The sequence below is a fragment of the Chiroxiphia lanceolata genome, chromosome 15, assembly GCF_009829145.1.
Source record: "Chiroxiphia lanceolata isolate bChiLan1 chromosome 15, bChiLan1.pri, whole genome shotgun sequence".
Taxonomy (NCBI): domain Eukaryota; kingdom Metazoa; phylum Chordata; class Aves; order Passeriformes; family Pipridae; genus Chiroxiphia; species Chiroxiphia lanceolata.
The window spans coordinates 10,679,102-10,706,248 of NC_045651.1; the positions used below are offsets into that span (position 1 = coordinate 10,679,102).

Sequence of the window (27,147 nt, forward strand, 5' to 3'; positions counted from 1 at the left end):
GCAGAACCTGCTCCCAGGCCGTGCTACCCCAGCAGGCTCTGTCCCACATGGCTGCCTCCCCCTGCCCTTTCCCTGCCCTCCACTCACTGGTTGCTGTCCTGGCTGAGCCAGGGTTGGCTCGGTGGCTGCTCACGTGGGGCCACAGCCGCCTCACCTTCCCCCGTGCTTCCCCTGACCTTGGCTGCACAGCTGGGACTCACGCTCAAGCACTCACCCATCCCTGCTCCTCCCAGCCCTGCCAGGCAGGCACCGTTTTTACAGCTGTGTCCTGCTGCTTCTCAGTGTGACCCACTGCCCACACGTGCCCCAGCCTGAGCGCCCAGCCCCAGCCTGTCTCCATCACTCCTTTCCCCACCTCATCTTTGACGGGGTTTTGCACTCCTGCACTCCTGCAGCCGGCAGTAGGAAGATGTGGCACTACTGCCCAGATCTGGGTGATGCCAGGAGGCATTTGGCTTCCCAGAGCCAGCTCCTGCCCCCGGCAGAACCTTCCAGTAGATTAGCAAGACAATTTTCCTTACAATTGCTCATCACTGCAAGAGCTGCAATTATTAATGACCGTTCCAGCTGTCAGAGAGGAGCAGGAGGAGAACACCCGCTTCCCCACACCCGCTGCCCTCAAGCCTGTTCCAGGCAGAGGTGCCGGCACGGCCTCACACCCATCCTCTGGGACAGCAGCTGCATCGCGTGAGCGAACGCTTGGCTGCCCCACGCCGGAGAACGCCCAGAGCTGGTGCACGTGGCCCATGTGTGTCCCATGACTTCTCGTCCCCTGTGCAGGACTCGGGGCCAGGGCACAGCAGGGACCAAAGGACGCTGCCAAGTAAGGGGGGACCACTAGGGTCTGACCCCTGCCCCATTTCCCCTCGCTGCGTTCTGCCCCTCAGATTAGTTACCTCCTCTGTTAGTGATCCTGCCTGCTACAAACAGAGGGATGACCCAGGCAGCACAAGGGGTCCAGCCCAGGCTGACACGGGCAGAGGAGGAGAAATCAGAGGTGAAGATTTTCCCTGGAAAGCTGGAAGGAGCTGAGTCAGGCCCCAGGGGGGGCAGGATGAGGGCAGAGCATGACCTTCCCAGCTGGCTGCACTTCGCTCGGCAAAACCACAGGCCTGGAGACAGCCGGCACTCGCAGAGATGTGTTTATTAAAGGCATTAAAAGCACCGTGGCTACATCAGTGCAGCCCGACCAGAGGGTGTGGGTTGGGGGGAGGCATCGATGGGCCCAGGACGGTGGTGACAGAGCACTCTTTGGTAGGAAGCCGTGCCCAAGCCTTGCAGGAGCAGACAGCCAGCTGGCCATCAACACAAGCTGCCAGCCCAGGGCTGGGGCACACCAGGGTGGGGGTGCTGCCAGCCTCAGGGGAGCAGTGGGGTTGCAAGGCATGGACTCCCCTTGGAATGCAGCCAGGGCAGGAAGCCACTGCAGCAGTTTGTGGGGTGATTGGGGGGCTGCTGTGGGTAGGGGAGCAGGGCTGGGTCTCCAGCCCCATGCACTAAACACACAGCAGGGAAGGTGAGGAAGAGTGTGGCAGGGGGTTGGTCCTCACCCATTCAGGGATGTGTTAGGAACATCCCTGCCCCAGCACTGAGCTGCCAGGCAGCAAGGGAGCAGCCTGGTTGAGCCACAGCATCCCCGATTCCAGCCTCAGCATGGCTGTGCCCACTATGCTGCGTGGTTCAGGGGCAGGAAATCCATGCAGCATTCCCTTCCCAGGGCTCCTAGGGCCAGTCAGGAAGCACAGAAGAAGTCACCCAGCTATAAGGGCTCTGCACCCAGCACTGTCTCCAGCTGAATTCAGGCCAGGAGCTGCCAGGAAAAAGGCAGGAGCAAGGAGAAGGGCCAAGGGCCCAGCCTGGCTCCCTGGAGGCATCAGGATGGGGGGAGAGGAGCATGCAGGGCCAGGGGCATGCGTGGGCACAGCTGAACTTCCACCCCTCACACATGGGAGAAAGCATGGCTCTTGCAGAGCGGCTTGTCCTTCTTGGAGTAGAATGTCTTCCCTTCCAGGTTGGTCTGGCAGATCTGGGAAGGAGAGTACAGGTGGTCAGGTTGGGGGGCTGAGTCAGCCTCCAGGTCTCCCCTACCCCCAGGGCCCAGCACTGGTGTCACCCAGGTGCCAGGGACCAAAAGGCTGAGAGCCAATTCCCAAGCCCCCAGCACAGAGCCATGTGGGGAAAACCAGCAGCAGAGTCCTTGTGCTGCTGGTGTACCCCACGCAGGGCATGACTGTTGGAGAGAGACACAGGCACATGGCTCACCGCACAGACGAAGCAAGTGTCGTGCCAGCTGAACCCAAGGGCCTCCAGAAACCGGTCCCCAGCATCAATCTTGAAGTCACAGCCACGGCACTTGGTGCCAAACATCTTCTCGTAGTCTGTGAGGAGAGGTAGAGCCCAGGTCAGCATTTCTTTGCACCACAGCCCCTCATCCCAGAGGAGCAGGGCTGCAGCTCAACCGGGATCCCACAGGCACAGCCTGGGGCCAACCTGCTGCCAGTCCTGAGGGGACAATGCCCCAGACAAAGTGCCCGGGCCATGCAGGTGGCCCAGCACCATAGGGCTGCAGGGAAGAGGCAAACCTCATCTCCCAGGGTGCAGCACTCACTTTGATGTACATCCTCCCTCATCACCATGGCAACACAGGAGCGATGGCAGGACTGGGAGGACTGGGATGGAGGACTCGGGGCTGCAGGAGCTCTCCATGGCCCAGGGTAGCTCACCCCTCCACCCCTGTGGGCAGCTGCTGAGCCCCAACTGTGTACCATAGCCACATGGGGTGACACATGGGGTCCCTGGATCCTACCTCTCTCACAGTAGGGCTGTCCCTCCTCCATGTAGAAGGCTCGGTTGCGGATGGGAGTTTTGCAGGCATTGCAAGTGAAGCACTGCACGTGCCAGGTCATCTTCAGAGCATGCATGACCTCCTGGAAGGGAGCCACTGTCAGCCAGGGGCAGGACCACCCAGGGCAGGAAGGGACAAGGGATCCCATGGGATGGGATTAGGGTGGGAAGGGAGAGAGCCAGGCACCCATAGGTGAGCGGGGAGCAAGGACAGGAGGTGCAGGACAGACTGAGGGACACTCACTCCGGTGATCTTCTTCTTGCACTTGGCACAGCTGGGCGCGTAGCGTGAATCGTAGCACTTGGGGCAGAAGATGGAACCTTTCTCCTCAAAGAAGCCGCCCTCATCCAGCACCTTCCTGCACTGGCAGCAGATGAACTCCTCGGGATGGTAATAATGTCCCAGTGCCACCAGGTACCGTCCCCTGTGGCAGGACAGAGCCATGTCAGCCATGCCAGGGCCCAGGACACTGGCAGGGGGTGGCAGTGGTCAGGGCTCACCTGATGACCTTGTTGCACTTGTAGCAGAGGGGGGTGCAGCCAGGCCCCTCGGGGGCCTGCTGGGCCGCCTGCACGATGGAGCTGCGGTTCTGCATGGGGGTCGGCGTGGCCGGCTGGCTGTGCTTGCTCACCACCGTGCTCGTCTTGTCCGGGGCGTAGCGCTCGGCGAACGACGGGTCCACAGCCCACGGTGGGCGGCTGGTGGGGCCCGGGGTGGCAGTGGGGGTCCTGGGGGCTGCATGAACACACACATCTCTACGACAGTCCTGACTCCTCTGCAGCCCCCTCCCAGAACCCGTGGCTGGGTGAGTGGCATCACCCAGCAGCCCCACCCCTCTCCCAAAAAGCCCAGAGATGTTTTGCTCACCCAGTCCTGGCTCAGTCTTCATCGCTGCTCCTGGAGATGGGTCCGACACGGAGACCTGGCTACAGAACACCCAGTTAATCCAGCCTGCCCCACTCTGCTGCCCAGAGGGTGCAGGCAGGGCCCCCCACCCCAACAAGCAGGCAGGACCTGGCCAAGCCCCCGTGCCCAGCCGGTAGCTGGTTTGGTGATGAGGTACCATCAAGCCCTGCCAAGACACAGCACCCCTAGGGTGTCTGGTACCCACTGTGGTGGTCTGAGGAGTGGCAGGAGGGAGGGATCTGGGCTGCTTCAGACTGACCAGGGGCCCCAGGTACCCCACAGACTCTGGCTGTCTGCTCACACACGGTGATCACTCACAGTCACATGGGGGTGCAGAGGGGCTCGGACCCAGCGTGACGCAGGGAGCCCTGGGGCCCAACTCAGCAGAACTGGGGACAAGCAGGGCAAGCCAGGGCCAGAGAGGCGCAGCCCACCCAAAAGAGGGGATAGGGACTGAGGGAGAGCCGGTGGCTCTGTTCCTCTCCAGGGTAAACACAAGAAGGAGATGGCTACAAACCCAGGAGCTTTTATTAGTGGCAGAGCAAACTGGGCAGAGCTGGAACCTAAGGGCCACAGCACGAGGGCAGAAGGCATCACAGACAGGTGAAGGCAAAAACTGGGGTGCGGTGCACCACTCCTGCCCAGCTTCATGGAGCGAGGACCAGTCCTGGCTCCCTTCCCTGTCCCACACAGGGAGAAGTGGGTGACACCCACCAGCTCTGCCCAGCTGCCCCACACCAGGCCCACAAGACACCATGCCCCAGGTGCAGGTGCTGCCCAAACATCAAAACACCCCAGCAGGATTTTGCCAGTGCCATCAGTCACCCCCAACCTGCTGTTTCTGGGACACGATGGTGCAGCTCAGCATTCCCAGCTGAGGAGCAACAATGCCCAACAGGTCCTGCCCAGGACATGCAGCCCCACGGGGCTCCTGCTGCCACACACTCCCCTTACCTGGGCTTCCTAACAAACATCTCATCATGATCCTCCACTGAGCGCAGCAGGAGAAAAAGGAGGAAACAGAGTCAGTCTGCTGAGACCCAGGCCCAGACACAGCAAGAGGGGAAAGGGAAGGGAGGAAAACCGACCTCCCCACCAGCCATCCCCCTGCCCCAAGGCACAGCCCTTGGGCCAGAGCCATGGGACAGAGCACAACCCCAGACCAGCAGCAGCACCACCACGAGCCCACACACAGCCCCAGGCAGCTCCCGCTGGCTCAGCTGCCCACAGGGACCACACAGGGCCAAAAACAACACTGGTGCCACAATACAGCCCCTGCTGGGCTCCAGCAACCCAGGTAAAGTCTGGCACCCCCAGCCAGCACCAGGCCCTGCAGGAACTCACTGCCATCTGTGCCCGTCAGCTGGGCCAGTTTGCGGAAGGAGCGGGACTGGGAGGTCCCGGTGCGGGGCTGCCAGTCCTCAGCGTCCTCTAACATCCGCAGCTTCCCAGGGTTGCACCCAGGGGTGCTGGGGGGCTCCAGCGGCTGCGGGGGCTGCCTGTGAGTGACAGAGGGCAGGAGCTCAGCCAGCACCAAGCACAGACCCTGCTTCAGCACAGGGTAGTGCTCCCAAAGGTGCCCCGCCACATGCCAACACCTCTGCCCGACCCTGGCACTCACCGCTGCTCCACCATACCCCAGCTGGACCCACGGGCATCCCTGTGGCATCGAAAAAACGGCGGCACGACAGTCAATGGTTGACCCATGGCTCAGCCCACCCCTGACATACACACCCACAGCCTCAGAGATACACGAGCCTCATGGAAATGTCGACAGCATTCACTCCTGACCAGCCTTACAGCCATTCCACGGCCCCACAAGACATCATGCCCCAGGACTAGCTGCTGTCCAGTGCCTCCCAACATCCCAATCAAGATGTTATCAGTGCCACCAGCCACCCCCACCCACTGTGTCCAGCACACGGTGCTGCATCTCAGCCTCCTCAGCCGGGTGCCAGCAGTGCCCAGCGGGTCCTGCCCAGCACAGGGACACCCCATTTGGGGACACGCGTATGGTTGGTGGGTGTCCAGGCAGGACCCTCCCGAGGTAATGGTCAAAGCAGTGGCTGAGCACTGGCACTGCCTGTTGTGGGCTGAGGGCAGGGGGGGCTCTGTGGCTCTGTCAACAGGTCAGTTCTGGGAGAGGGAGAGGACAGAGAGGGAGACAAGAAACCACTACAGGGTAAAGAGCTTCCTGAGAGTCACCACAAGCAGCGAGAGTGAGGGCAAACAAGCTGGTGGTACTCACCCAGCTCAGTCTGTCTGCCTGGCAGCTCCACACCAGGCTCAAGGGACAATGTGTCCCAAGTGCAGGCACTACCTTGCACCTCCCAACATCTCATCGTGAGGTTTCCCAGAGCCATCAGACTCCTCCACTACCCATACACCCGAAAAGCTAAGGTGCAGCTCAGCATGCCCAGCTCAGAGCCAGCAGTGCCCAGACAACTGCCTGGGACATGCAGCCCCTGCACATGCTCCCCTTACCTGGGCTTTTTAACAAGCTCATCCTCACCATCCTCCACTGTGTGCAACAGGAGAAAAAGGGGAAGATGGATTCAGTCTGGGGCAACCAAGGACCAGGCACAGCAGGAAGGAAAAGGGCAAGGAAAAGGAACAGGAGGAAAATCGACCTCCCCACCCACCATCCCCTTACCCCATTGCACAGCCCTGCCCAGTCATGGGGCAGAGCACAGCCCCAGACCAGTGGCACCACCACGAGCTCACACACAGCCCCAGGCAGCTCCCGCTGGCTCAGCTGCCCTCAAGGGATGATTTGGAGCCAAAACCAAAGCCCTGGTGTCACATGATCCCACAGTCTCTGTCAGATTCTGGCTACCCCAACAGAGTCCATCACCCCCAGCCAGCACCAGGCCCTGCAGGAACTCACTGCCATCTGTGCCCGTCAGCTGGGCCAGTTTGCGGAAGGAGCGGGACTGGGAGGTCCCGGTGCGGGGCTGCCAGTCCTCAGCGTCCTCTAACATCCGCAGCTTCCCAGGATCACACCCGGGGCTTCTGGGGGGCTCCAGCGGCTGCGGGGGCTGCCTGTGAGTGACAGAGGGCAGGAGCTCAGCCAGCACCAAGCACAGACCCTGCTTCAGCACAGGGTAGTGCTCCCAAAGGTGCCCCGCCACATGCCAACACCTCTGCCCGACCCTGGCACTCACCGCTGCTCCACCATACCCCAGCTGGACCCATGGGCATCCCTGTGGCATTGGAAAAAACAGTAGCAGAACTGTCAATGGTGGATCCATGGCTCGGCCCATCCTTCCCATATGTACTCAGTCCCATGGAGGCACAAGCCATGTGAAAATGGTGGCAGCACTGACTCCCAACCAGCCTTGCAGCTGCTCCACAACCGCATGGAACATAATGCCCCAAGACCAGTTGCAGCCCAGCAGCCCCCAACACCCCCAGCAAGGTGCTGTCAGTGCCATCAGCCATCCCCATCCACTGTGTCCAGCCCACAGTGCTGCACTTCAGCCTCCCCAGTTCCATGCCAGCAGTGCCCAGAGGGTCCTGCCTGCACACCTCACATGGGGACAGCCTGTCTGACAGCTAGGTGCCCAGGCAGAACCCTCCTGAGGTGATAGTCAGAGCAGTGGCTGAGCACCGGTGGTGCCTCTTGTGCAGCACTGGAAACAGCCCGAGTCTGGGAGATGGAGAGGACCAAGACGGAGAAAAGAATCTGCACAGAGCAAAGAGCATCCCCAGAGTGACTGCAAGCTGTGAGGATGAAGCAGCCAGGTGGGCTGAGCCCCAGGTGGGCACCTTGTGGCTCCTACTGCCACCAATTCCCATGCTCCCCTTACCTGGGCTTTTTATCAAGCTCATCCTCACCATCCTCCACTAAGCACAACAGGAGAGAAAGGGGGACATGGAGTCAGGCTGTGGCACCTGAGGCCCACGCACAGCAGGAAGGAAAGGGAAGGGAAAGGAAGGAAAAACGCCCTCTCCTCCTGCTGCCCCCTTGTGCCAATGCACAGCCCTGCCCAACCACGAGGCAGAGGATGGCACCAGACCAGTGGCACCACCACGAGCCTGCACACAGCCCCAGGCAGCTCCCACTGGCTCAGCTGCCACAGAGGGCCCACATGGGGCCAAAACCAATGCCCCACTGCCACAACACAGCACGGCTTTTATCCAGTTCCAGATGCCCCAGCAAAGCTGAGCACACCCAGCCTGTCAGCCAGTGCCGGGCCACATGGGAACTCACTGCTGTCTGCGCCCACCAGCCGGGCCAGTTTGCGGAAGGAGCGGGACTGGGAGGTCCAAGTGTGGGGCTGCGAGTCATCAATGTCCTGCAACATCCGCAACTTCACAGGGTCGCACACGGGGCTGCTGGGGGGCTCCAGCAGCTGAGGGGGCTGCCTGTGAGTGACAGAGGGCAGGAGCTCAGCCAGCACTAAGCACAGACCCTGCTTCAGCACAGGGTAGTGCTCCCAAAGGTGCCCCGCCACATGCCAACACTTCTGCCAGACCCCAGCACTGATCGCTGTTGCCCTGTACCCCAGCTGGACACACAGGCATCCCTGTGGTATCAGAAAGAACGGTGGCACAACAGTCAGTGGTTGACCCATGGCTTAGCCCATCCTTCCCGTATGCCCCACCAGCTCAGGGATACACAAGCCTTACGGAAACACCATCGGCATTCACTCCTGACCAGCCTTACAGCCCACCAAAACATCGTACCCCAGGTCCAGTCCCTGCCCAGGAACTCCCAACACCCCAATCAAGGTGTTATCAGTGCCACCAGCCACCCCCACCCACTGTGTCCAGTACACAGTGCTGCATCTCAGCCTCCCCAGCTCCATGCCAGCAGTGCCCAGCAGGTCCTACCCAGCACAGGGACACCCCATTTGGGGACCCCATCTAGCAGGTGGGTGCCTGGGCAGGACCCTCCCAAGGTGATGGTCAGAGCAGTGGCTGAGCACTGGCAGTGCCTCTTGTGGGGTGAGCACAGGTCACGCTCTGCGGTTCTGCCAGCAGCTCATCTCCGGGGAGATGGAGAAGACAGAGGGACCTGAGGGTGGAGGACAAGGAGAGGAGAAGAGAAAGAGCAACAGGGAAAAGAGCTTCTCTAGAGTGACTGCAAGCTGTGAGGATGAAGCAGCCAGGTGGGCTGAGCCCAGGGTGGGCATGTTGTAGCTCCTACTGCCAACCCAGCACACGCTCCCCTTACCTGGGCTTTTTAACAAGCTCATCCTCACCATCCTCCACTGCGTGCAACAGGAGAAAAAGGGGAAGATGGAGTCAGTCTGGGGCAACCAAGGACCAGGCACAGCAGGAAGGGAAAAGAAGAAAACCAACCTCCCCACTCACCATCCCTTACCCCATTGCACAGCCCTGCCCAGCCATGGGGCAGAGCACAGCCCCAGACCAGCGGCACCACCACGAGCTCACACACAGCCCCAGGCAGCTCCCGCTGGCTCAGCTGCCCTCAAGGGAGCCAAAACTAAACCTTTAGTGACACATCACCCCACAACCTCTGTCAGATTCTGGCTAACACAGTCCATCACCCCCAGCCAGCACCAGGCCCTGCAGGAACTCACTGCCATCTGTGCCCGTCAGCTGGGCCAGTTTGCGGAAGGAGCGGGACTGGGAGGTCCCGGTGCGGGGCTGCCAGTCCTCAGCGTCCTCTAACATCCGCAGCTTCCCAGGATCACACCCGGGGCTTCTGGGGGGCTCCAGCGGCTGAGGGGGCTGCCTGTGAGTGACAGAGGGCAGGAGCTCAGCCAACACGAAGCACAGACCCTGCTTCAGCACAGGGTAGTGCTCCCAAAGGTGCCCTCGTCAGACCCTCGCACTCACCACTGCTCCACTGTGCCCCAGCCAGACCCATGGGCATCCCTGTGGTATTGAAAAAAACAGCAGCACAACACTCAGGATTTGACCAGGGTTCAGCCCATCCCTCACAAATGCACTCCAGCACAAGGAGAAGTTGGCAACACTCACCCAGCTCTGCCCAGCCGTCCCACACCAGGCTCAGGGCACACTGCGCCCCAGGTTCCGGCAATGCCTGGAACCTCACAGCACCCCTAGCAATGTGTTGCTAGTGCCATCAGCCTTCTCCAGATACCATTTGCTTAAATAGCAATGGCAGAGTTTGGTCTCCCCAGCTTGGTGCCAGCAGTGCCCAGCAGGTCCTACCCGGCACAGGACATCCCATCTGGCCAGTGGGTGTCCGGGCAGGACCCTCCCAAGGTGACACTCAGAGCAGTGGCTGAGCACTGGCAGTGCCCATGGTGGGCTGAGCCCAGGGCAGGCTCTGCGGCTCCACCAACAGCTCATCTCTGGGAAGGGGAGAGGATGGAGGAGGAGGAAAGAAGAAACAACAACAGGGCAAAGAGCATCCCCAGAGTGACTGCAAGCTGTGAGGATGAAGCAGCCACGTGGGCTGAGCATCTTGTGGCTCCTGCTACCACCCCTGCACACGGTCCCCTTACCTGGGCTTTTTAACAAGCTCATCCTCACCATCCTCCACTGAATGCAACAGGAGAGAAAGGGGAAGATGGAGTCAGTCTGCGGCAACTGAGGCCCAGAGACAAAAGAAATGGAAAAGGAACAGGAAAGGGAAAACGCCCTCTCCTCCAGCCACCCACCTGCCCCATTGCACAGCCCTGCCCAGCCACGGGGCAGAGCACAGCCCCAGACCAGCGGCACCACCACGAGCCCACGCACAGCCCCAGGCAGCTCCCACTGGCTCAGCTGGCCCACAGGGGCCACATGGGGCCAAAAACAACACTCAAGTGCCACAATGCACCACAGTCTTTTTCCAGCTCCAGTTGCCCTGGCAAAGCTGGGCAGCCAGCCAGTGCCAGGGCACGTGGGAACTCACTGCTCTCTGCGCCCACCAGCCGGGCCAGTTTGCGGAAGGAGCGGGACTGGGAGGTCCAGCTGTGGGGCTGCGAGTCGTCAATGTCCTCTAACATCCGCAACTTCACAGGGTCGCACACGGGGCTGCTGGGGGGCTCCAGCAGCTGAGGGGGCTGCCTGTGAGTGACAGAGTCATCTGTCAAATCTGACAGATCTCATGGCATCACTTCCCTGGGGCTGCCCCACACCTCCCCTGGCAAAGAACCACAGCACACAGTACTCAAGACACACACATGTCCTTACTCCCCACCCTTCTACTCCTCTCCAGTAAAGACCTGGCCCACGAAGGACCGATTTTGGACTGATAGTGTGATACTGGCCCCAAGGGCCAGAAGGAGAAAGGACAGAGCAAGAATAAGAGATGTTCAAAAAACCACCACCGGGAGAGCTGCACCAGAGCCTAGTGACTGCCCATGGCATGCCACCTGCCCCTGGGCAGGGTGCCCAGCACAGCCCATCAGCCCTTTCCGGCTGAGCCACATCTTGGTGACCAGGGAAGGGACCACACACAAGGACACTCCAGGCCCCAGCAGCTGAACAGAGACAGGCAGCCTTGCCCTTCAGGTTGGGGACAGCTTGCTGCCAGAAGTGACCCACCCACACAGGCAGAGAAGCACGTGCTGCCCGTCCCCAGGCTGGCCCTGCCCCAGAGAATGGGGCAATAGCAGGAAGAGGCATGTGGGAGGATAGAGAGAGCAGGCAAAGGCTTACTGACTTGTCAAGGCTCAGCACCTGTAGGAGAGGGAAAGAGAAGGGAGTAGAGAAAGAAAGAAAAAGGAAGGTGAAATTAGATCTGCAGCACCCAAGAAGTTCCAGAGCTCACCTATGGCCTACATTAGTCCCTCTACCCCTGAGACTCACACCCGGCTCGCCCAGGGCTGTGAGCACACCGGGACACAGGGGCAGATGCCAATGGACCAGACTGTGCTCCCTCAACCCCCAGAACAGGCCTGGGTGCCACATCCCACCCCGTTGCCCAGTTCCAGGGCACCACAGCAGCTCTCAGGAGGGACAGGAGCTGCCAGACACAGGCAGCTAGCAGAGCCGGGTGATGATGGTGCTGTGCAGGGCTGGAGGGCTTCACTCTGCTCACCCTATCCCACCAGCCGGGGGACCAGCAGGATATCCCCAGGCAGCCACCGTTTCCCTGCTGCTGCAGATGCCAGCCAGTGTCCTGCTACAGCTGCTGTGTCATGCCTTGCAGGACTCCCCGCAGGCTGACACGTCCCTGAGCTAGGGATTGGCACAAGTGTGGCTGTGTGTCTCTGTGTGCAACAGTCCTGTTGTGCCACCTCAGCACCAGCCACCGGGGACCCCAGCACGGGTACTCTCACCCACTCCCACCCACGGTGTCTGGCATGCAAGGCACAGCAGGGCCGGGCAGCGGGCTCCCCCCAGTCCTCAGGGAGCAGGACAGACAGCAACATACCCATTGTGCTGGGGGGTGCAGGCGGGCGCCAGGGGCGCGTACGTCACAGGTTTCGTCACCAGCCCGGGCTGTGGGTTCGGAGGCGAGCCGGCCCCAAAGGGCCGAGCTGTTTTGTTGAGGGCGGTGCTGGGAGCGAAGTTTATTTCAGGGGTTCAGAGCAGGGGAGTGAGTCCTGAGCGAGACAAAACACACAGACACGGGCTCACACATCAAGCAGCATGCAAAGGGCAGCCCTGGGCCAGGCAGCGCAGCAGGCAGCCAGGTAGGAAAGCTGGACAGCACGTGCACCTTGGACACTGGGCTCTGCCAGGCTGGCACCTCTCTCCACAGAGCAGCCAGCCCAGTGACAGCAGGTCACAAATCCAGCCTGAGGGTCATTGGAGGATTAGTAGGTGCCCCGGACACTTGCTGCTGCCCATGGCAGGGCGGTGCACATGCACACACACCCATTGCAACCGTCCTGTGGCACAAAGCTGAACCCAGTGTAGGTGGCTTCCATCCAGGAGCCACTGGTCACCGGCCTCAGCCCTGCCTCCCTATGCCGGGCACTTCCCAGCACCAGCAAAACACTGTGCTGCACCCTGCCCAAGTCTCCTCCCTGCACTGGCCTCTCTGGACCCCCTGCCCACACCTGGCACCAGCAGGGGCACAGACAGCCTGGGCCAAGCTGCCTCCTGGGCAGACCCTGTTCCCTCTGATCCTTCACAGTGCCAGAGGTCAGAGCTGCTCCTCCACTGGGGAGGATAACTGGGGTTATCTAGATCTCCAAACACACCCCAGTCCCCTAAAAGCCTGTGAACCCCAGGAGCAAAATCTATTTATCCATCTACACTCAGAGAGTCCCTTTCCCTGAGACAAGGTTTAGCTGACACTGCAGCACTAGGAGCGACACGTACCTTCTGCGGCTTCCCCAGCTGGTTCTGGGCTCTGCAAGAGAGGAGACAGATGGGCAGGTGCTGGAACTGGCCCAGGCACTGCTGGGACGCTGGTACCCCAGGGATGCAACAACCACCCAAGGGGAGCCATGGCCCGCTGGCACTGCTCTGTGGCTCACAGCCAGGCTAAGCCTCATCCAGCCAAGCTGAGCCCTCAGATCCAGCCAGGGGCTGCCCAGCTCTGAGCAAAGAGCAGTGATGCCAGGATATTGAGATGCTGGGAGATGGCCCTGGCTATGCTTTGGCCACACCAAGACCCCATGTTTGCAGGACCCATGATTCCTACCTGCTCAGGGTGAGGCAGAGCCTGTCCCCCGCACGCACGGATCCTGTTCTGGCCTCAATGTGTGTCATGGCACTGGTGCTCTCCCCGTCGATGTATAGCACCCAGTCGCCCACTCCCACACCAGCCTGAGCCGCCTTCCCACCTGGAGTCAGCTGCAAGACAGACAGAATCAGGGAGAGCTGGAACAGCCAAGTGCTGGCTCGGGAGTAGAGGGACGTCCTCGTCCTCATGAAGGCAAGGGGTCTGTTGGGGCTCAGGCTCCCAGCCCAGCACAGGATATCCACACAGGCCTGACCCAGGGGAAGGTGGGAACACCCAGCTCACTCCTCATTTCCCAGTGCATGAGCCCAGAGCAGCTTCTTCCCCTTGGCAGCAGCAGCAGAGGGCAAAGCAGTACCCCAGGGTGCTGCCCAGTCCCTGCCTTTTGGCACGGCTGGGGACCTTGCCAGCACCCCGGGGCCTCATCCCCATGACGCCAAACACGGAGGCGGTGCTGGCTCAGCCTCGGCAGGAAGCCCAGCCACCCCTCAGAGCCATCCCTGTGGTCCCGGGGCAGGAAGGGAGCACAGTGAGTCAGGGCCCTTTGGGCAGCCCACATCTCACTGCAAACCACAGGCATGTCCAGCCCTTCGCCTGGGGCGAGGGGGGGTCAGGGGAGGCACCCCTTGGGCACTCCCCCCAGCCGCCCGCGCTCCATGCTCCCGTCCCGTTCCCAGCAGGCGCAGACATTACCTCATTCCCACAGAGGAGCAGGAGCCCTCCCAAGGCAGGGAGACACCCGCCCCCACCCACGCTGCTCCCCCAGACGTCCGCGCCGGGACAGCTGAGAGCACGGCCACGGGTTCTCCTTCCTGGCCACAGTGCCAGGGATGCGCCTTGCCCCCGCTGTGGCTCCATTGCACGGCTCTACGTCAGCCCCGTGCTGGGAAGTGGAGCCTGTCCTGCCCTCCCCTCCCATCAGGGATGCACAGCCAGAGGCGAGCATGGCCCAGAGCACCGCACACAGCTCCCAGGCACTGACAGACAGACAGACGTGGGCAGGGTGCAGCCATTCCTGCTCCTCCAGCATGGAAGAACTCGAGGCGCTTGAACCCGGGCCAAGTATTTCCTCAAGTCCTGTTCGACGTGAACATAAAAGGAGCGAGCCAGATTCCCAGCACTGTCAGAGGGCTGAAAAATCCCTGCCGCTGAGTCCTGGCCCCTCCTTGCCTGTGCGCAGAGCCTGGCTCACCCCAGAGCCACATTCCCCTTCCCTACACCAACACTGGCGCTCCATGTGAGGCCAAACTCCATAGCCGGGTTGGATGTGGCTCGGCTCCACCTGCATCCTGCTGCCACCCCTCAGCTCAGTGCCTGCTCCTCCTGCCCAGCACTGGAGGGTGCCCTCGGCAGTGCCGGCTGGCCATGCTGCTGCAAGCCCCGGCTTGCTGCCCTGGAGGGCTGGGGAAGGCACACAGGGCGGCTGTGTGGGTTTGCAGGCAGGAGCAGGAGCTGGGAAATGTTTTCACACGGCCAGTTGGGAAGGGGAAAGCACGTCAGGCTGCGTCACACAGCCTCACCCAGCCCGGTCAGCACTTTCCGTCCCCCTCCATGCTGGCACACCAGGAAACCCCTGTGGCAGGTGCCAGCTCAGCTGGGAGCTGTGGCAGTGCCAGTCCTCCCGCTTCCCACCCAGGCCTGCTAACCTAAACCCAGGGTTTCCTTCCTCCCTTCTCTGCCCAGCCAGTCCTTTGTTCCCTGCACCTCTGTCACCCCACCCAGAGAGATGTCCACCTGCCACCCCTTCCAGGGACCCCCAGGACAGAGCATCACCCAGCATGGTGGGGAGAGGCTGGAAGGTGCATCCCCCCAGCACCGTCCTGCCAGCAGAACCAAGGGTCTCCCCTCTTCCCCAGCTGGCAGAGGCTGGGATGTGTCACACAGCACCCAGCTCCCCAGATGGCAGCCCTTGCCCTGGCTCTGCCGCAGGGACTGTAGCGTACAGTCTGCCCAGGTGTCAGTACCCCAGCAGAGCCCCTTGCCATGGGAGATCCATGTGCAGGGGGTCATAGTGGCACTTCTTTTGTGTGTGGCCAGTGAGCTGCAGCAGCCTGACAGTTCATCCAATAGTGTCACAGTGAGGGACTCAGCCAAGAGCCAGAGCACACGCCAGTGCTACTTTCCCCCTGTGGTCCCTGGCCCCACAGAGCAGGACCCCACTGCAGCCCTCAAAGCTGGGGCAGGACACTTCCTTCCACCCCATTCTAGCAGGGCAAGCTCATGGGAAACAGTGGCCAAGGGCAGCAGTGTGCTCTGGGCAGGAGCTCAGGGGCTGGGAATGTCTCTGGAGTGCAGAGCAGTGCAAGGCTCACCCCTCCCCTCAGACAGAGCACATCGCCCTGCCACAAAGCCTGCTCTTAACAGAGAACCCCCCAAAGCTGGCTACATCCCCTCACTGCTCCTGACAGCAGCGCTGCCTGAGCCCCACCAAGTGCTGTTTCATAAGGCCCCTGCCCTGGGCTTTGGGAGGCTCCTCCATCCGACCAGACCCTTTGTTAAGCGCTGGCTCACAGCCAAGAGAAACATTTTTTAGAGAATAAACTCGCTGAGGCCTTCTCTGCGTGCTCAGCACAGATCAGTGGGCCCTGGGGCGGCGGTGCTGGTGACTCCAGCCTCACATGGTGCCCTCAGGGCCCGTCCTCCCTGCCTGGGTGCTGCAGAGATCTGTGTCCTCTGGGACAGGCATGCAGTGCCGAGCTCGTGCCGGGGACAGGGCCCCACGCAGCGTCCGGTGCCACGAGCAAAGCTGTCCTTTGAGAAGCAGCCTCCGTGCCAGCTGCCCGAGCGCCAGAGGCACAGGCATTGCAGTCACATTCCAAGGCTTATAAGGCAATTGTGTGGCCAGAGCCGTGGCCAGCATCCGCCCGGGGACAGACCTGGCCTGGCTGAGCATTGCACCGGGCACAGCTCAAACCAGAGGCCTCAGCCACAACCAGCTGCGGCACAACGGTTCTCCCAGGAGAAACGGGACGGTTTTGTGGAGGGAATCATGTCCCTGTGCAGGCAGCAGGGCAAGCTTCCTCCTCTCCCTGCCCATTTCAGGGATGAGCTCAGGCATGGAGTTAGGAGCTGTGCAGTGGAAGGGAGGGCAGAAGGGCATTGGCTGAGTCCTGGGATGCCGATCCCAGCGTTAGGGTGCCAATCAGGAAGGCAGTCCCACATCTCAGAGAGCAGATCCCTTCCCCCTGTGGTGGGCACGCTCCGGAAGGGGCCTTCCCTGCCCCCCTCTGCAGAGGCTGTGCAGCATTTCAGGTCTCTGCCGCAGTTCTCTGCCCGGAACACCCCCGTGCCGGGCTGCAGCTGATAAGGCACCAAAGAGGCTACGTGGAGCCAGGCAGGGCAGGATGCAGCACTCCCAGGGCCCCAACTCATCTGCATCCCCTGTAGGACTCTGACTCAGCCACCTGGACACTGCTGCCACGGCCTCCCTCCCACAGAGGCAGGAGGAAGGATGGGTGTCACCAGCCTTGGCTTCTCTTACCCTGGAGATGGAGAGTGGCATGCTGAAATCCTTCCCTCCCTGCAGCCTGAAGCCCCAGGGTGCCGGCCCATTCAGCATCACTTTGTAGGACTCCATGTCGCCCATCTCTGCAAGGGAAGAGGGTGTGATCCTGGTGTTAAGATACATGGGAACAATGCAGGGAGAGCAGCCGAGGAGGGGGCCCAGCACTTGGCAGGGCAGGACAGAAGGAGGCAGGTCACATTTCCAGCTGTAACTCCACCCTGACCATCCTACACTGTGGTTAGAGACGCACCCCAAATCCATCAGCATCTCCTCCAGCAACGTCAGAGCTAAGGGGCCCAGGCTAACACTGACTAGTGCCAGAGAGCCAGACACAGCCCTGCTGCCACCCACAGTGGAGTGTCTGTGGGCTTCGCTCTCCTCCCAAACCTGGGATGTGCTCTCCCTTGCCGCACCCCAGCAATTCACATTGCTGAGAGCCCAGGCTGTTTAGACTGCAGAGAAGCAACAGCAGGTATGGAAGGATATGAACCAGAAGCGATTTTGCCGGATGAATTAGCAGCAGCAGCAGCAGCGCAGGAGCTGCGTGATGCCACCTGAGGTGCCTGGCAGAGCAGCCAGGCTGGCACTCCAGCAGCCGGCTGAGCAGATGCTCCCTGGGAGTGAGCCCATCTCCAGGGCTTTGGCGGGAGGGAATCCCAGCGCTCCCCTGCCTGACAGCTGTCAGCCGGCCAAGGCTCCGGGCAGATGGGCCGGCACCAGCCTCTTGCCACCCCTCACCTGGATGGAGCCGCCAGACCCCCGCAAAACGCCCCAGGACCTTCCTGCCGGGGTGGAGCAGGGCCGGCTGCGGGACTCCCTGCGCCCGGCACGGGCCGGCGGGGCGGCTGCAGGGCCGGGGGCCAGCGTGCCCCCGCTCTCCCCGGGCCGGTGCGGGCTATATAAGGCGTGTAAGACGACACCAGCCCGCTCTCCGCTCGGGAGGGCCGGGGGAAGAGCTGCGTGTCAGGCATTCCCGGCGCCCGGCAGCCGCGCAAGCTCCAGCGAGGCGCCGGGACGGGGCGGACACCCCGCACCCCTCCTGGTGGGACCAGGTTCGGCCGGACTGGGGGTCCCCAGCCCGCACAGCCTGGGCAGCCCTTCCGACTGCTGGGGAGCCCCCCCTGCCCCGCAGAGGGCCACGCGACCCCTCCCCATCGCACAGCACCACCCCTCCCCGCCGGCTTTTCCCCGCACGGGCCCGACCCCGATCATCCGCCTTCTCCCCGACCCAGGCCCCAGTCCTCCATCTCTTGCGTCCCCATCTCCCCCGCAGTGCACGGAGCCCTCCGCCGCGCCTAAGCCCCCCGCACCCCCACTCACCCGCGGCCGGGGGGGCCAGACGGAGCGGGCGAGGAGCGGCGCCGAACGAATCAGACGGACTCGGGACTCGAACCCGGGCACCGCCCCCGCCCGGCCCAGACCCGCCTTATGTAGCACCGGGACGGGGCGGGGCCGGTGGGCGGTTCGACCAATCAGCGCGCGCGCCCCTGCCCGGCAGGGCGGGCACGGCGGCGCCCCCTGGCGGAGAGGCGAGAGCTGCCCCCCCCGCAGCAGCGGCGGAGCCGGGTCCGGGCAGGGCCTTTATTGACCGAACGGCACCGACCGCATCAGGCCCAGTCCCGCGCCCCGGCGCTCTCCCGGCTCAGCAGCCGCACCAGCTTAGCCCGGAGGGTGCTATGAGGCTTGTGCCTGGAGCGCCCCAGCAGTGGCTCCTGTCCCCCGCGACCCCAGCCCGCGGCCCTGGGGGGCTGTGCCAGGGCAGCCCGGTTGTCATAGAGGGGTCCCCCCTCGCTGCTGTGGCCCTCGGGGGCCTGTCGGCACCCCACCTCCCACTGCCCTTCCTCCTCCTCTTCCTGTGTCCCGACTGGAAGCGGTTCTGCGGTGAAGATGTTCTCATAGAGGTGCTCAGGGAGTGGCTTCCCTGCAGCCCAGGGCTCACAAGAGCCCGGCTGCCCTGGCACGAAGTGGGGCTGGTGGCCCCGGGCGATGGAGGCATAGACGATGGGGCACGAGCCCTCTGGCTCTGGCGGGGTGAAGCAGAGGAGGCTGGCAGGGGCATTGGAGGCAGGCTGTGCCCCCCCCAGGGCTGGGCTGGGCTGGGGGTCCTCTGTCCCAGGGCCCCAGGGTTGGGGTTCAAGGCCCTGTGCAGACAGCTGGGGGTCTGGGACACAGAAGAGCCTGGGTTCCGGGGTGTCCTTGCCCTGCTGCTGGCAGGCAATGGCAGCAGCCACAGCCCGGCAGAGCTCAGGGGCCCGCGGGGTGCTGAAGGTGAAGGTGCCCTCGCCGGAGTCACTGCGGCGACCAGCCTCGAATGAGAAGACAGCCTGCAGGCCAGAGGGGAGAGTGAGGGGCTGGCACCCACCCTGGGGAGCCAGCAGCCCCAAGGAGGGAGCAGGGGACTCACCTGATCCTGGCCAAACTTGCGGAGGAAGGGGTAGGGCCAGGTAAGCAGGGGCTGGCGGGACTGCAGGTCCTTCAGTGTCAGGCTCTGGGGAAGGGCTGAGAGCAGGTACTGCCCGTGCAGGCCACAGCGGGTGGACGCATCTGTCTGGACCACCAGCACCAGGTATTCGGTCACTGCAGGAGCAGAACAAGGGGTCAGCACTGCAGCGCTGAACCGGACCCCACGCCAGCCCTATCCCACACCCCTGCACGTACAGTCCTGCCAGGAAGAGTAGAGAGAGTTCTCCTCCATGGGGACAGAGGGGCTGAGCTGGGTCCTGGCGCTACTCGGCACCGTCTCTTTTGCACCCTGAAACAGAGGAACGTGAGCATGGTCTAAGACAGCGGGGAGCACAAGCTCCCTGCTGGCCCTGGAGCCCCCCAGTTCACCCAAGCAGGGGCAACACAAGGGCTCCTGCCTCTGCCAGACCCTGCAGTACCTGGAAGGCCAGCTGGCAGAGCTGGGCAATCCACTCATCCCGCTGCTCAGCCGCCAGCACATAGCTCTTCTCCGTGGTGGTGAGGTAGAAGGCAGAGGTGGCTTTGGGGCAGCTCTCTGTGCCCGCTGGGCCCACGGAGACACAGTCTGAGAGGCGGATTACCCGGCGGGCACAGCGCTGCAGAGGCATCTTCTCCGGGGCTGTGCCATCATCCCGCACATCGAACTTCTCCATGCGGGCCACACCGGAGGGGCTGGCAGCAAACAGCTGGGCTCGCATCTTCCTCCAGGACCTCTAAGGCACAGGAGGGGCACAGGCAAGTTAAAAACGGGTCAGCAAGGAGCTGCCTGCTGCATCCTGGCAGTGCTGCACTCCATGTGGGGCCAGCACTGCTTGGAAGGAGCCGTATGGGGCAGGAGGGGTCCCAGCCTGCACCCGCCAGGTGCTGTTGGAAGTCTTGGAGAGCTGGGGACAGTGCGGACCCCCAAACTGTGAGGCAGGGCAGTCCTAAAGCTGGGTCGAAGGAGGCCTTGCCCCAGGCAGGCTTGGCATAGCTCGCTGGGTGAGTCATGCTCACTCCTGTCTCCCTGAGCACCAGGTCCTGCTCTTTGTTCCCTGCTGCAAGTGCCGGCCTGCCACTGCTGCAGCTGAGCTCGAGCTGTTCTCAGGACAGACCTTGATGCAAATTAAAGCCATTTTGAGCTACTGGGGCTCCTGCTGGCAGCCTCACATCTGCTGAGCAGCCCGCTTCCTCCCAGGGGAGCCTCTGCAGCACCAGCACCTTCCCAGCCTGTCATGGGATAGCGGGGGCGCGTGTCCCCATGTGCTTCAAAAGTGCAGCAGAGCCTCCACCCTGAAGGAACCAGATGCAGCCAAACACCCAAAATACCCACCGCCCCCAGCCCGCCTGTCTCCTACACGGCAAGGCACTGGCCCCACGCACACAGAGCCAGCTACCTGCTGCGCTTCCAGGGCTTGGCTCTCACACAGTAGGGAGGTCAGACAGTGACTGCAGCCCCATACATCAACTGAGACCCCCGTGGGCCGCTGCCATGGCACGGCCAGTGTGACAGCAGGACCTTCTTTGCCAACACACAACAGTTCTCTGGAGTTGGCCCAACCCCAGGGACTCCCATCATGTCACCTGTACCCTGCCCCAAGGGCTACAGCTCTCAGTGCCCAACCCAAGGGTTCAGGGGAGCAGCTCAAGCCATGAGGGTGTCCCAGGGATGCTGCTGGCCCCCGGGCCAGGCGGATGGAGAGCTGGGCGCAGGATCACATCCCACATGCTGCCCTGGGGCTCCCACACACACACTGGAACTGTGCTGCAGTAACACGTTTATTGTTCCAACTGCAACTCGCGCGGTGACCAAGCGAGAAGAGGGACCCTGTGCAGGGGTGAGCCCAAGTGTGTGCCCGCATGGATGAGTCCCCTCAGCTGCAGGAAGAGGCCCACTCCTGAGCCTGCAGGGCCCAGGGCTCCCCCCCTGGAAGCGGAAGTTCTCCCCAGGGCAGTTCTGAGGGGTCTGACTCTAGTCCCCCCTTCCCAGGCTGCTGAGGGTCTGGCCTCAGGGCTGGCATCACCAGATCAAGGCAAACCCTCTACAAGCCCCAAATTCACCCTTTACCTTTCCAAATTTGCAGTGCTGCACATAGAGGATCCCATCCTTCACTGGTCTCTCCATGGCCCCAGTACACCCTGGCCAGTGCAAGGACCAGGGACTTGGGCTACCCGCGACAGAGAAAATGTGACTGCTGCAGCCGAAGGAAGGGCATGGGGCAGACTTCCTTCTCACAGCGACTTCCCCTTTTTGGGGTGTGGAATGGGGGGCAGAGGCTGGGCCACAGGAGGTGTCCGTGTGCCCGCCCTCCCCCTTGCAGGGCAGTGGGGCAGAACGCGGGGGCAGAGCACAGGAAGCAGCTCTGGGAGCGCCCAACACGAGTGCAGCACGCGCCGCCTCACCCCGGCTGCATTCCAGCAAGTCTGGGGATACAGGAACAGCCACCCACTGAGGATGGACAAACCCAGGTAAAGGGGGCAGACACGGAGAAATTGAGGAGCTCTGAAGAGGAGCAATGTAAGACCCTGGTGCTGCCACTGCAGGGGGCTGGCAGGGGCAGCAGGCAGCTGGCCACAGACAAGTTGCCCCACCTGGGGTTCCTCTTGCCCTCAGGCACCGCTACCTGCTTGCCCAACAAGCCGCTGCTGATGTAATGGGCTGTTGCAGCACCGCTCCACACATTTCCTCCTGGGGCAGGAGCTTCATCAGGCTGAGCTGGCAACAGTTCCAGTGGCCAAAAGCATGGAAAAGGGGCCACAGGAGTCCAAGAGACACCGCTGGGCTGAAAAGACACCCAGGTCTGTGGCAGAGGGGGAATGGGGGACAGCACACTCCCCAGGCTAGAAGTCCATGGAGCTGTGGGCCAGGTAGTCCTTGCGGCCGATGTTGCTGACTTGCTTGGTCTGCATGGCCTCCAGCTTGGGGCAGTCAGTGATGCGATGGCCCAGGCCACCACAGAAGGCACAGCCTCGCTCACCTGCAATGGGAGGGAGGAGGTTAAGAGGAGCTGTGCCATGCCAGGACAGCAGCTCCCCACCCCAGAGCAGAGGGGCTACACCAGTGTCTCCCCAGTGCTGTGGCATCAGGCTGCCTGCATGGCTAGGCAGGAACTGCCTCGGGAGCTTGGGGTCCTGTCTGCAGACCAAGGGGGTCACTGTGCCAGCCTGGAGTCTCTCACCATTGATGTCCAGCATGGTCTCATCACCACAGTGCAGCACCTGGAGCACAGGGGGCACCTTCTGCTTTGCCTCCAGGAGCAGGGCCTTCAGGTCCATCAGTACTGATTCATCTGAAGGCAGAGACACAAGTCAGGCACAGCCCAAGCAGAGGTGGGAGCACTGCCTAGTGCCGCCATCTCTCCCTCCTCCAGCCATCCTGCTTGCTCAGAACACTCCCCTTGCCACTGCCCAGGTGTCTCCTACAGCCACAGCCCCCATCCCCTGGCTGTTCCTCACCGCAGGCCTTGTTGATGAAGGTGGTGGCAATGCCAGTGTTGCCTGAACGGCCTGTACGCCCAATCCGGTGAACTGTGGGGACAGAGGCAGGATCAGGACCAGGTGAGTGCAGTGAGACCATCCCTGCCCCAGACCTTGCAGAGACAAGCACAGAGCCTTGCTGGCTTCTGCAACCCCTCATGGTCTCTGTGGGGCCCAGTGCCCACCATAGTTCTCAATCTCCTCTGGCATGTCGTAGTTGATCACATGCTGGATGGCTGGGAAGTCCAGACCCTTAGAAGCAACATCAGTTGCAACCAGGACATCCTTCTTCCCATCCCGGAAAGCTTCGATGGCTTTTGTCCGTTCTTCCTGATCTGCAAAGGCCCAGCACAGAAAATCAGCAAGGGCAGCACTCCCAGCCCTACCTACTGCAGCAACTACTATGGCCTCAGAGCTCAACTGGGGCTCCCCCAGGCAGCCTTTCCCCAAATAAAGGAGTAGAGGGACCTCTGTGTCCCATAGAGACCTGCACTGGGTTTACACCTGCTATGTGCAACAAGGAGTTCATTCCTGATACTGCCACAGCCCTCTCACACCATCACCAACACTGGGACCTCCCATGACCACATGCATCCCTGGAGGAGGGGGGTCACACCACAGCCCAGGCCTCCCTAGGACCCTCACTGACCTTTCCCTCCATGGATGGCCACAGCTTCCACGCCCTTAAGCAGCAGGTACTCGTGGATCGCATCAACATCTGCCTTCTTCTCTGCGAAGATCAGCACCTGCAGCAGCACAGACATCACAAATAGCCACCTTTCTGTGGGCTAGCACTGCTGGCACCAGCACAGACCCCTGGAAAGCTCTGCTGAGCAGAGCACAGAGCAGGGCTGGTCCCTGCTCATACGTGGAGCGTGGTTCACTCACATGCCCACCCCTCACATGGGGTCCCCCCCTGCCAGCTTGCCCTGTGCCCCAGGGCTGTGGTGTGACCACTGCCCCCAGTTCACTACTCACAGGTGGAGGGGTCTTCTGCAGGCACTCCAGCAGGTACACCATCTTGGCCTCCTCTTTCACATACTCTACCTCCTAGGTACAACCACAGGGATGCATCAGGCAGCAGAGGAACTGCCACTGTTTGGTATCCCTTAGCAGACTGGGAAAAAGGGCCATGGAACCCCAGCTCCCTGGCAGAGGGAGGTATCAAGCACCCTCATGAATGGTGCTGGTCTCCCACACAGGCAAGGGGCAGAACTCAAAGACCTCACTTGCACAACGTCCAGGCTGGCAGCACCCGCTCGCCCAACGTTGATAGTGATGGGCTTCACCAGGGCACTCTTGGCAAAGTTCTGGATCTTCTTGGGCATTGTGGCACTGAAGAGGAGGGTTTGCCGCTGGCCCTGTACAGGGAGGAAGGATTTAGCACTCTCCCAACCTGGCGGGTGAAGGGATTGAGCTTCAAGGTGCAGTTCAGCACCTTGAAGTAGGAGAAGATGGTCCGGATGTCCCCCTCAAAGCCCATGTCAATCATCCTGTCAGCCTCATCCAGGGCCAGGTACCGGCAGATGTCCAGGCTCACCATCTTCTTCTGCAGCAGGTCCATCAGGCGCCCAGGGGTTGCCACCATCATGTGCACCCCACTGAGGGATGAGAGGAGGCCACAGTCAGGCAAGAATTCCTGCCCCCATGCAGGACGCAGAGGGAAGGCAACACCTTCCTGGTACATCACCTCTCCCCCACGCATGTCCTGAAGCCAGGGGTGCCACCCCTCAGGCCCCTGACAGAACTCTGGCCCCATATACTCCCCCAGAAAGTCTTACTGCTTGATGGTCTCCATCTGCTCCTTGACAGACATGCCCCCGATGCAGAGGGCGCAGCGCAGGGGGGGCAGCCCATCCTCCTGCAGCAGGCGGCAGTAGTACTCCAGGATGCCGTGGGTCTGCCGGGCCAGCTCCCGCTGCAGACACAAAACCAACTCATTCCTACACCTCTGTGCAGGCAGGACTGCCACTGCATGACAATCACAGCTTCCTCCTGGCACCCACCGAGGGACAGATGATGAGTCCGTAGGGCCCCTCCCGCTTGGAGAACGGCAGCCTCTTTTCCTGCTCCAGGCAGAACATGATCACCGGGAGGGTGAACACCAAAGTCTTCCCAGAGCCAGTGAATGCAATGCCAATCATGTCCCTTCCCGAGAGGCTGCCAGGGAAAACCAGGACTTTGAGCATCACAGAACAGCCCAAACTTCCAGGGCTGAGCAAGGTGATGGGGTGCATCTGTCACCAACAAGAGCCCTCAGTCCACAACACTGGGTGGGCTGTAGGCAGCAAGTGCTCCGCACTCCAGGACGGGGACAGAGCACTCACATCGTGGGGATGCCTTGGATCTGTATGGGTGTTGGCTGCTGGATCCCTTTTTTCTTCAGGCCTCTCAGGATAGCTGTCAGAGAACAAGGGACACCCACACTCATGACCTGAACTCTTCCTCTTCTTCCCCTCCCACCCGTGTCCCAGCAGCAGCTCTTCCATCAGTGACAAACACCCCTCAGAGGAAAGGTGGGATCACTGCTAGGCTCCTCTCCCAGCCCACCTGCTGGGAACTTCATCTCCTTGAAGCTCTTGATGGGGGGTGGGATGCCCTCCCCCTCCACCAGGATGTGGTACTTTTTGCGCACGCGGTCGTGCCGCGCCTCCGACATGCCCAGGATGTAGCGAGGAGCTCTCCAGCTACGAAGGGAACAGAGACAGGTCATGGTGCAGAATGAGGCCAGGACTCCAGGGCCAGCAGGAGGAATCCAGGGGAACTGCCTGTCAGGCTCCAATATCGCCCCAGGAATAACAGGGGCTCTGTGATGTGAGTGTGGGAGCAGATTCAAGTTCTGTGTGTTAAACATTCCCCTAAAGTCTCAGTGAGGAGGCCCAAGCTGACAGCTAAGAACAGGCTATGGATAAGGGACGGAACATGCCACAGACACACCTCAATCATCTCTGACACTACTTTAGAAACACTGAGGTTGGAAAAGACCTCTGAGATTCCCAAGTCCAACCTTTGACTGACCACTGTCTTGACAACACTGTCTTGAGCAGCTCTGGCTCCCCAGCCTCTTCCTCTGCCTTAACAATCTCTCAGACCTGAAAATCCACCCTCAGACCTTTAAGTTTAACAGAAATGTGCTTTATCAAGGCTTACTGGACATAAAACAACATCCCAGGTGACTCAACAGCCTTTGATCTTACAGGAGAAAAGTCAGCAGCTGAAGAGCAGCACTGAGACTGTGCAGCTTCTGGTTCTCCACAGTCACAAGGAAGTGATGTTTTGGGAGGAGACAAACCCCTGTCCTGTGAGACTTACCTGGTTTGATGGGGTCGTCATAGGTGATGCCCTGGCCATCTCCTTCACTGACATCAGAGCTGCAGGAACAGAGGTAAGGAGTCAGTGCAAACTCTCCAGATCAACAGTAACCTCACAGAGAGCTGCATGGACAAACAGCCTGGCAGATCATGTTTGGAGACAGAGCAGGGCAGCAGCAGACCCTGACAGCCCCCCAGGGTACAGAACACCAAGTGCTGATGTGCCCAGGCTCCTCCCACAGCCACATCTGTGCCAGGAAAGGGGGCCTGTTGTGACCTCCAGTCGCATCGGTGGGTATGAACATTCCCAAGGCAGGGAACAGCCCTGCAGCTCTGGAGGCAGGTGTGACACACAGAGGTCCCACTCACCTCGGCCCTCAGCCACGCTCTCCAGGATCTTCTCTTCCTCCTTCAGCTGGCTTCTCCTTGGCCGACTCCTTCCGAGCTGGTGGGAGTCAGGGAACAGTGAGGAGCTTTCATTGCCCCCTGAAGTTCTCCAGTGCCCCCTGCCAGCTCCTCCCTTACCTTCCGCCTTCTCTTTGAGGTGCTGGTGCTGGTCCAGCAGGCTGATGTTGGACTGTGGCCCAGCGGATGTCATCCTCGTCCCCGCGCTGCTCGCTGCCGCTGTCCCGTTGCTCCTCCTCCGACACCACTTTCCGCCGCATCTGCAGCAGCTTCTGCAACTGGAAGGACGCAGGTCGATGCGGAGTGAGCGGCCCCACGCCGGGAGGGGCTCTCAGAGCCCTCCCCGCGCAGCCCCGTTACCCCGTTACCATCTGCTGCTTGCGCTGCTTGACGGGCACGTAGGGCACGTAGTCCTCGTCATCCTCCCGGACAGGTCAGACGTGTCCGCCGGCTCCTCGCGCTGCCTCTGTGGGGAGAAGCGCGGTGAGGGGGGCCCGGAACGGCCCCGGGAGCGCGGGGCAGGCGGTACCAGGGGCCAGGCCCTCTCCCACCTTCCGCTCCGCCGCAGCCTCCATGGCGCCTTCCCGGAACCGATCGCGGAAGGTGACGTCAACACGCGCAGCGCCGTCGCCTAGCAACGCGGGGACGCGCCACAGCGCGGGAGACGCGACCCGGCCCGACGGAGCCCCGCGGC

At 61.7% G+C, this 27,147-nt stretch overlaps 3 protein-coding genes across 7 annotated transcripts; all 3 read right to left on the reverse strand.

The window, feature by feature from the left end:
- Positions 1-1,124: 1,124 nt before the first annotated feature.
- On the reverse strand, positions 1,125-18,228 carry PDLIM7 (PDZ and LIM domain 7). 5 transcript variants are annotated; one of them, XM_032703331.1, is made up of 24 exons: positions 18,139-18,228; positions 16,795-16,901; positions 13,275-13,426; positions 12,950-12,980; positions 11,340-11,356; positions 10,587-10,741; positions 10,195-10,231; positions 9,560-9,598; positions 9,301-9,455; positions 8,931-8,967; positions 7,965-8,119; positions 7,561-7,597; positions 6,916-6,954; positions 6,639-6,793; positions 6,236-6,272; positions 5,373-5,411; positions 5,096-5,250; positions 4,706-4,742; positions 3,713-3,771; positions 3,346-3,580; positions 3,089-3,269; positions 2,807-2,927; positions 2,263-2,378; positions 1,125-2,026 (listed from the first exon to the last, which is right to left on the reverse strand). In XM_032703331.1, exons 2-24 carry the CDS (start codon positions 16,897-16,899, stop codon positions 1,940-1,942), a joined length of 2,181 nt encoding a protein of 726 aa, XP_032559222.1. In that variant the 5' UTR covers positions 16,900-16,901; positions 18,139-18,228; the 3' UTR covers positions 1,125-1,939. The 5 variants fall into 5 exon arrangements, with proteins under 5 accessions (XP_032559222.1, XP_032559223.1, XP_032559224.1 ...); XM_032703332.1 differs by lacking the exons at positions 7,965-8,119; positions 8,931-8,967 and having other exon boundaries at positions 1,128-2,026; XM_032703333.1 differs by lacking the exons at positions 5,373-5,411; positions 6,236-6,272; positions 6,639-6,793 and having other exon boundaries at positions 1,128-2,026.
- A 197-nt stretch (positions 18,229-18,425) lies between these two features.
- Positions 18,426-21,385, reverse strand: DOK3 (docking protein 3). The gene is made up of 5 exons (XM_032703343.1): positions 21,329-21,385; positions 19,701-19,994; positions 19,477-19,570; positions 19,223-19,395; positions 18,426-19,142 (listed from the first exon to the last, which is right to left on the reverse strand). The coding sequence occupies exons 1-5, from the start codon at positions 21,383-21,385 to the stop codon at positions 18,426-18,428; spliced, it is 1,335 nt and encodes a 444-aa protein (XP_032559234.1).
- On the reverse strand, positions 21,022-27,043 carry DDX41 (DEAD-box helicase 41). Its single transcript, XM_032703342.1, is given in 21 exon segments — positions 21,022-22,238; positions 22,440-22,550; positions 22,717-22,788; positions 22,923-23,072; positions 23,387-23,483; positions 23,716-23,787; positions 23,967-24,098; positions 24,176-24,338; positions 24,519-24,655; positions 24,744-24,897; positions 25,065-25,137; positions 25,288-25,424; positions 26,046-26,082; positions 26,085-26,108; positions 26,418-26,466; positions 26,468-26,493; positions 26,574-26,638; positions 26,640-26,731; positions 26,822-26,877; positions 26,880-26,919; positions 27,005-27,043. Coding segments are annotated over 21 exon segments (1,848 nt in total). The 5' UTR covers positions 27,029-27,043; the 3' UTR covers positions 21,022-22,101.
- Between the last annotated feature and the right edge of the window lie 104 nt (positions 27,044-27,147).

Bases quoted from the DNA above. Each gene is read 5' to 3' on its own strand.
- PDLIM7 (XM_032703331.1), bottom strand. From the start codon at position 16,899: ATGGGCGACATGGAGTCCTACAAAGTGATGCTGAATGGGCCGGCACCC. The intron at 10,232-10,586 runs GTGAGTTCCCAC...TGTTGCATTCAG, and splicing joins GCTGGTGGGCGCAGAGAGCA to TGGAGGATGGTGAGGATGAG. The intron at 8,120-8,930 runs GTAAGGGGAGCG...TGTCACTCACAG, and splicing joins GAGCTTGTTAAAAAGCCCAG to GCAGCCCCCTCAGCTGCTGG.
- DOK3 (XM_032703343.1), bottom strand. From the start codon at position 21,385: ATGGAGAGACCAGTGAAGGATGGGATCCTCTATGTGCAGCACTGCAAA. The intron at 19,995-21,328 runs GTAAAGGGTGAA...CCTGTGCCTTAG, and splicing joins AGCACTGCAAATTTGGAAAG to AGGTCCTGGAGGAAGATGCG. The intron at 19,143-19,222 runs GTGAGTCCCCTG...TCTGGCCTGCAG, and splicing joins GCAAGTTTGGCCAGGATCAG to GCTGTCTTCTCATTCGAGGC.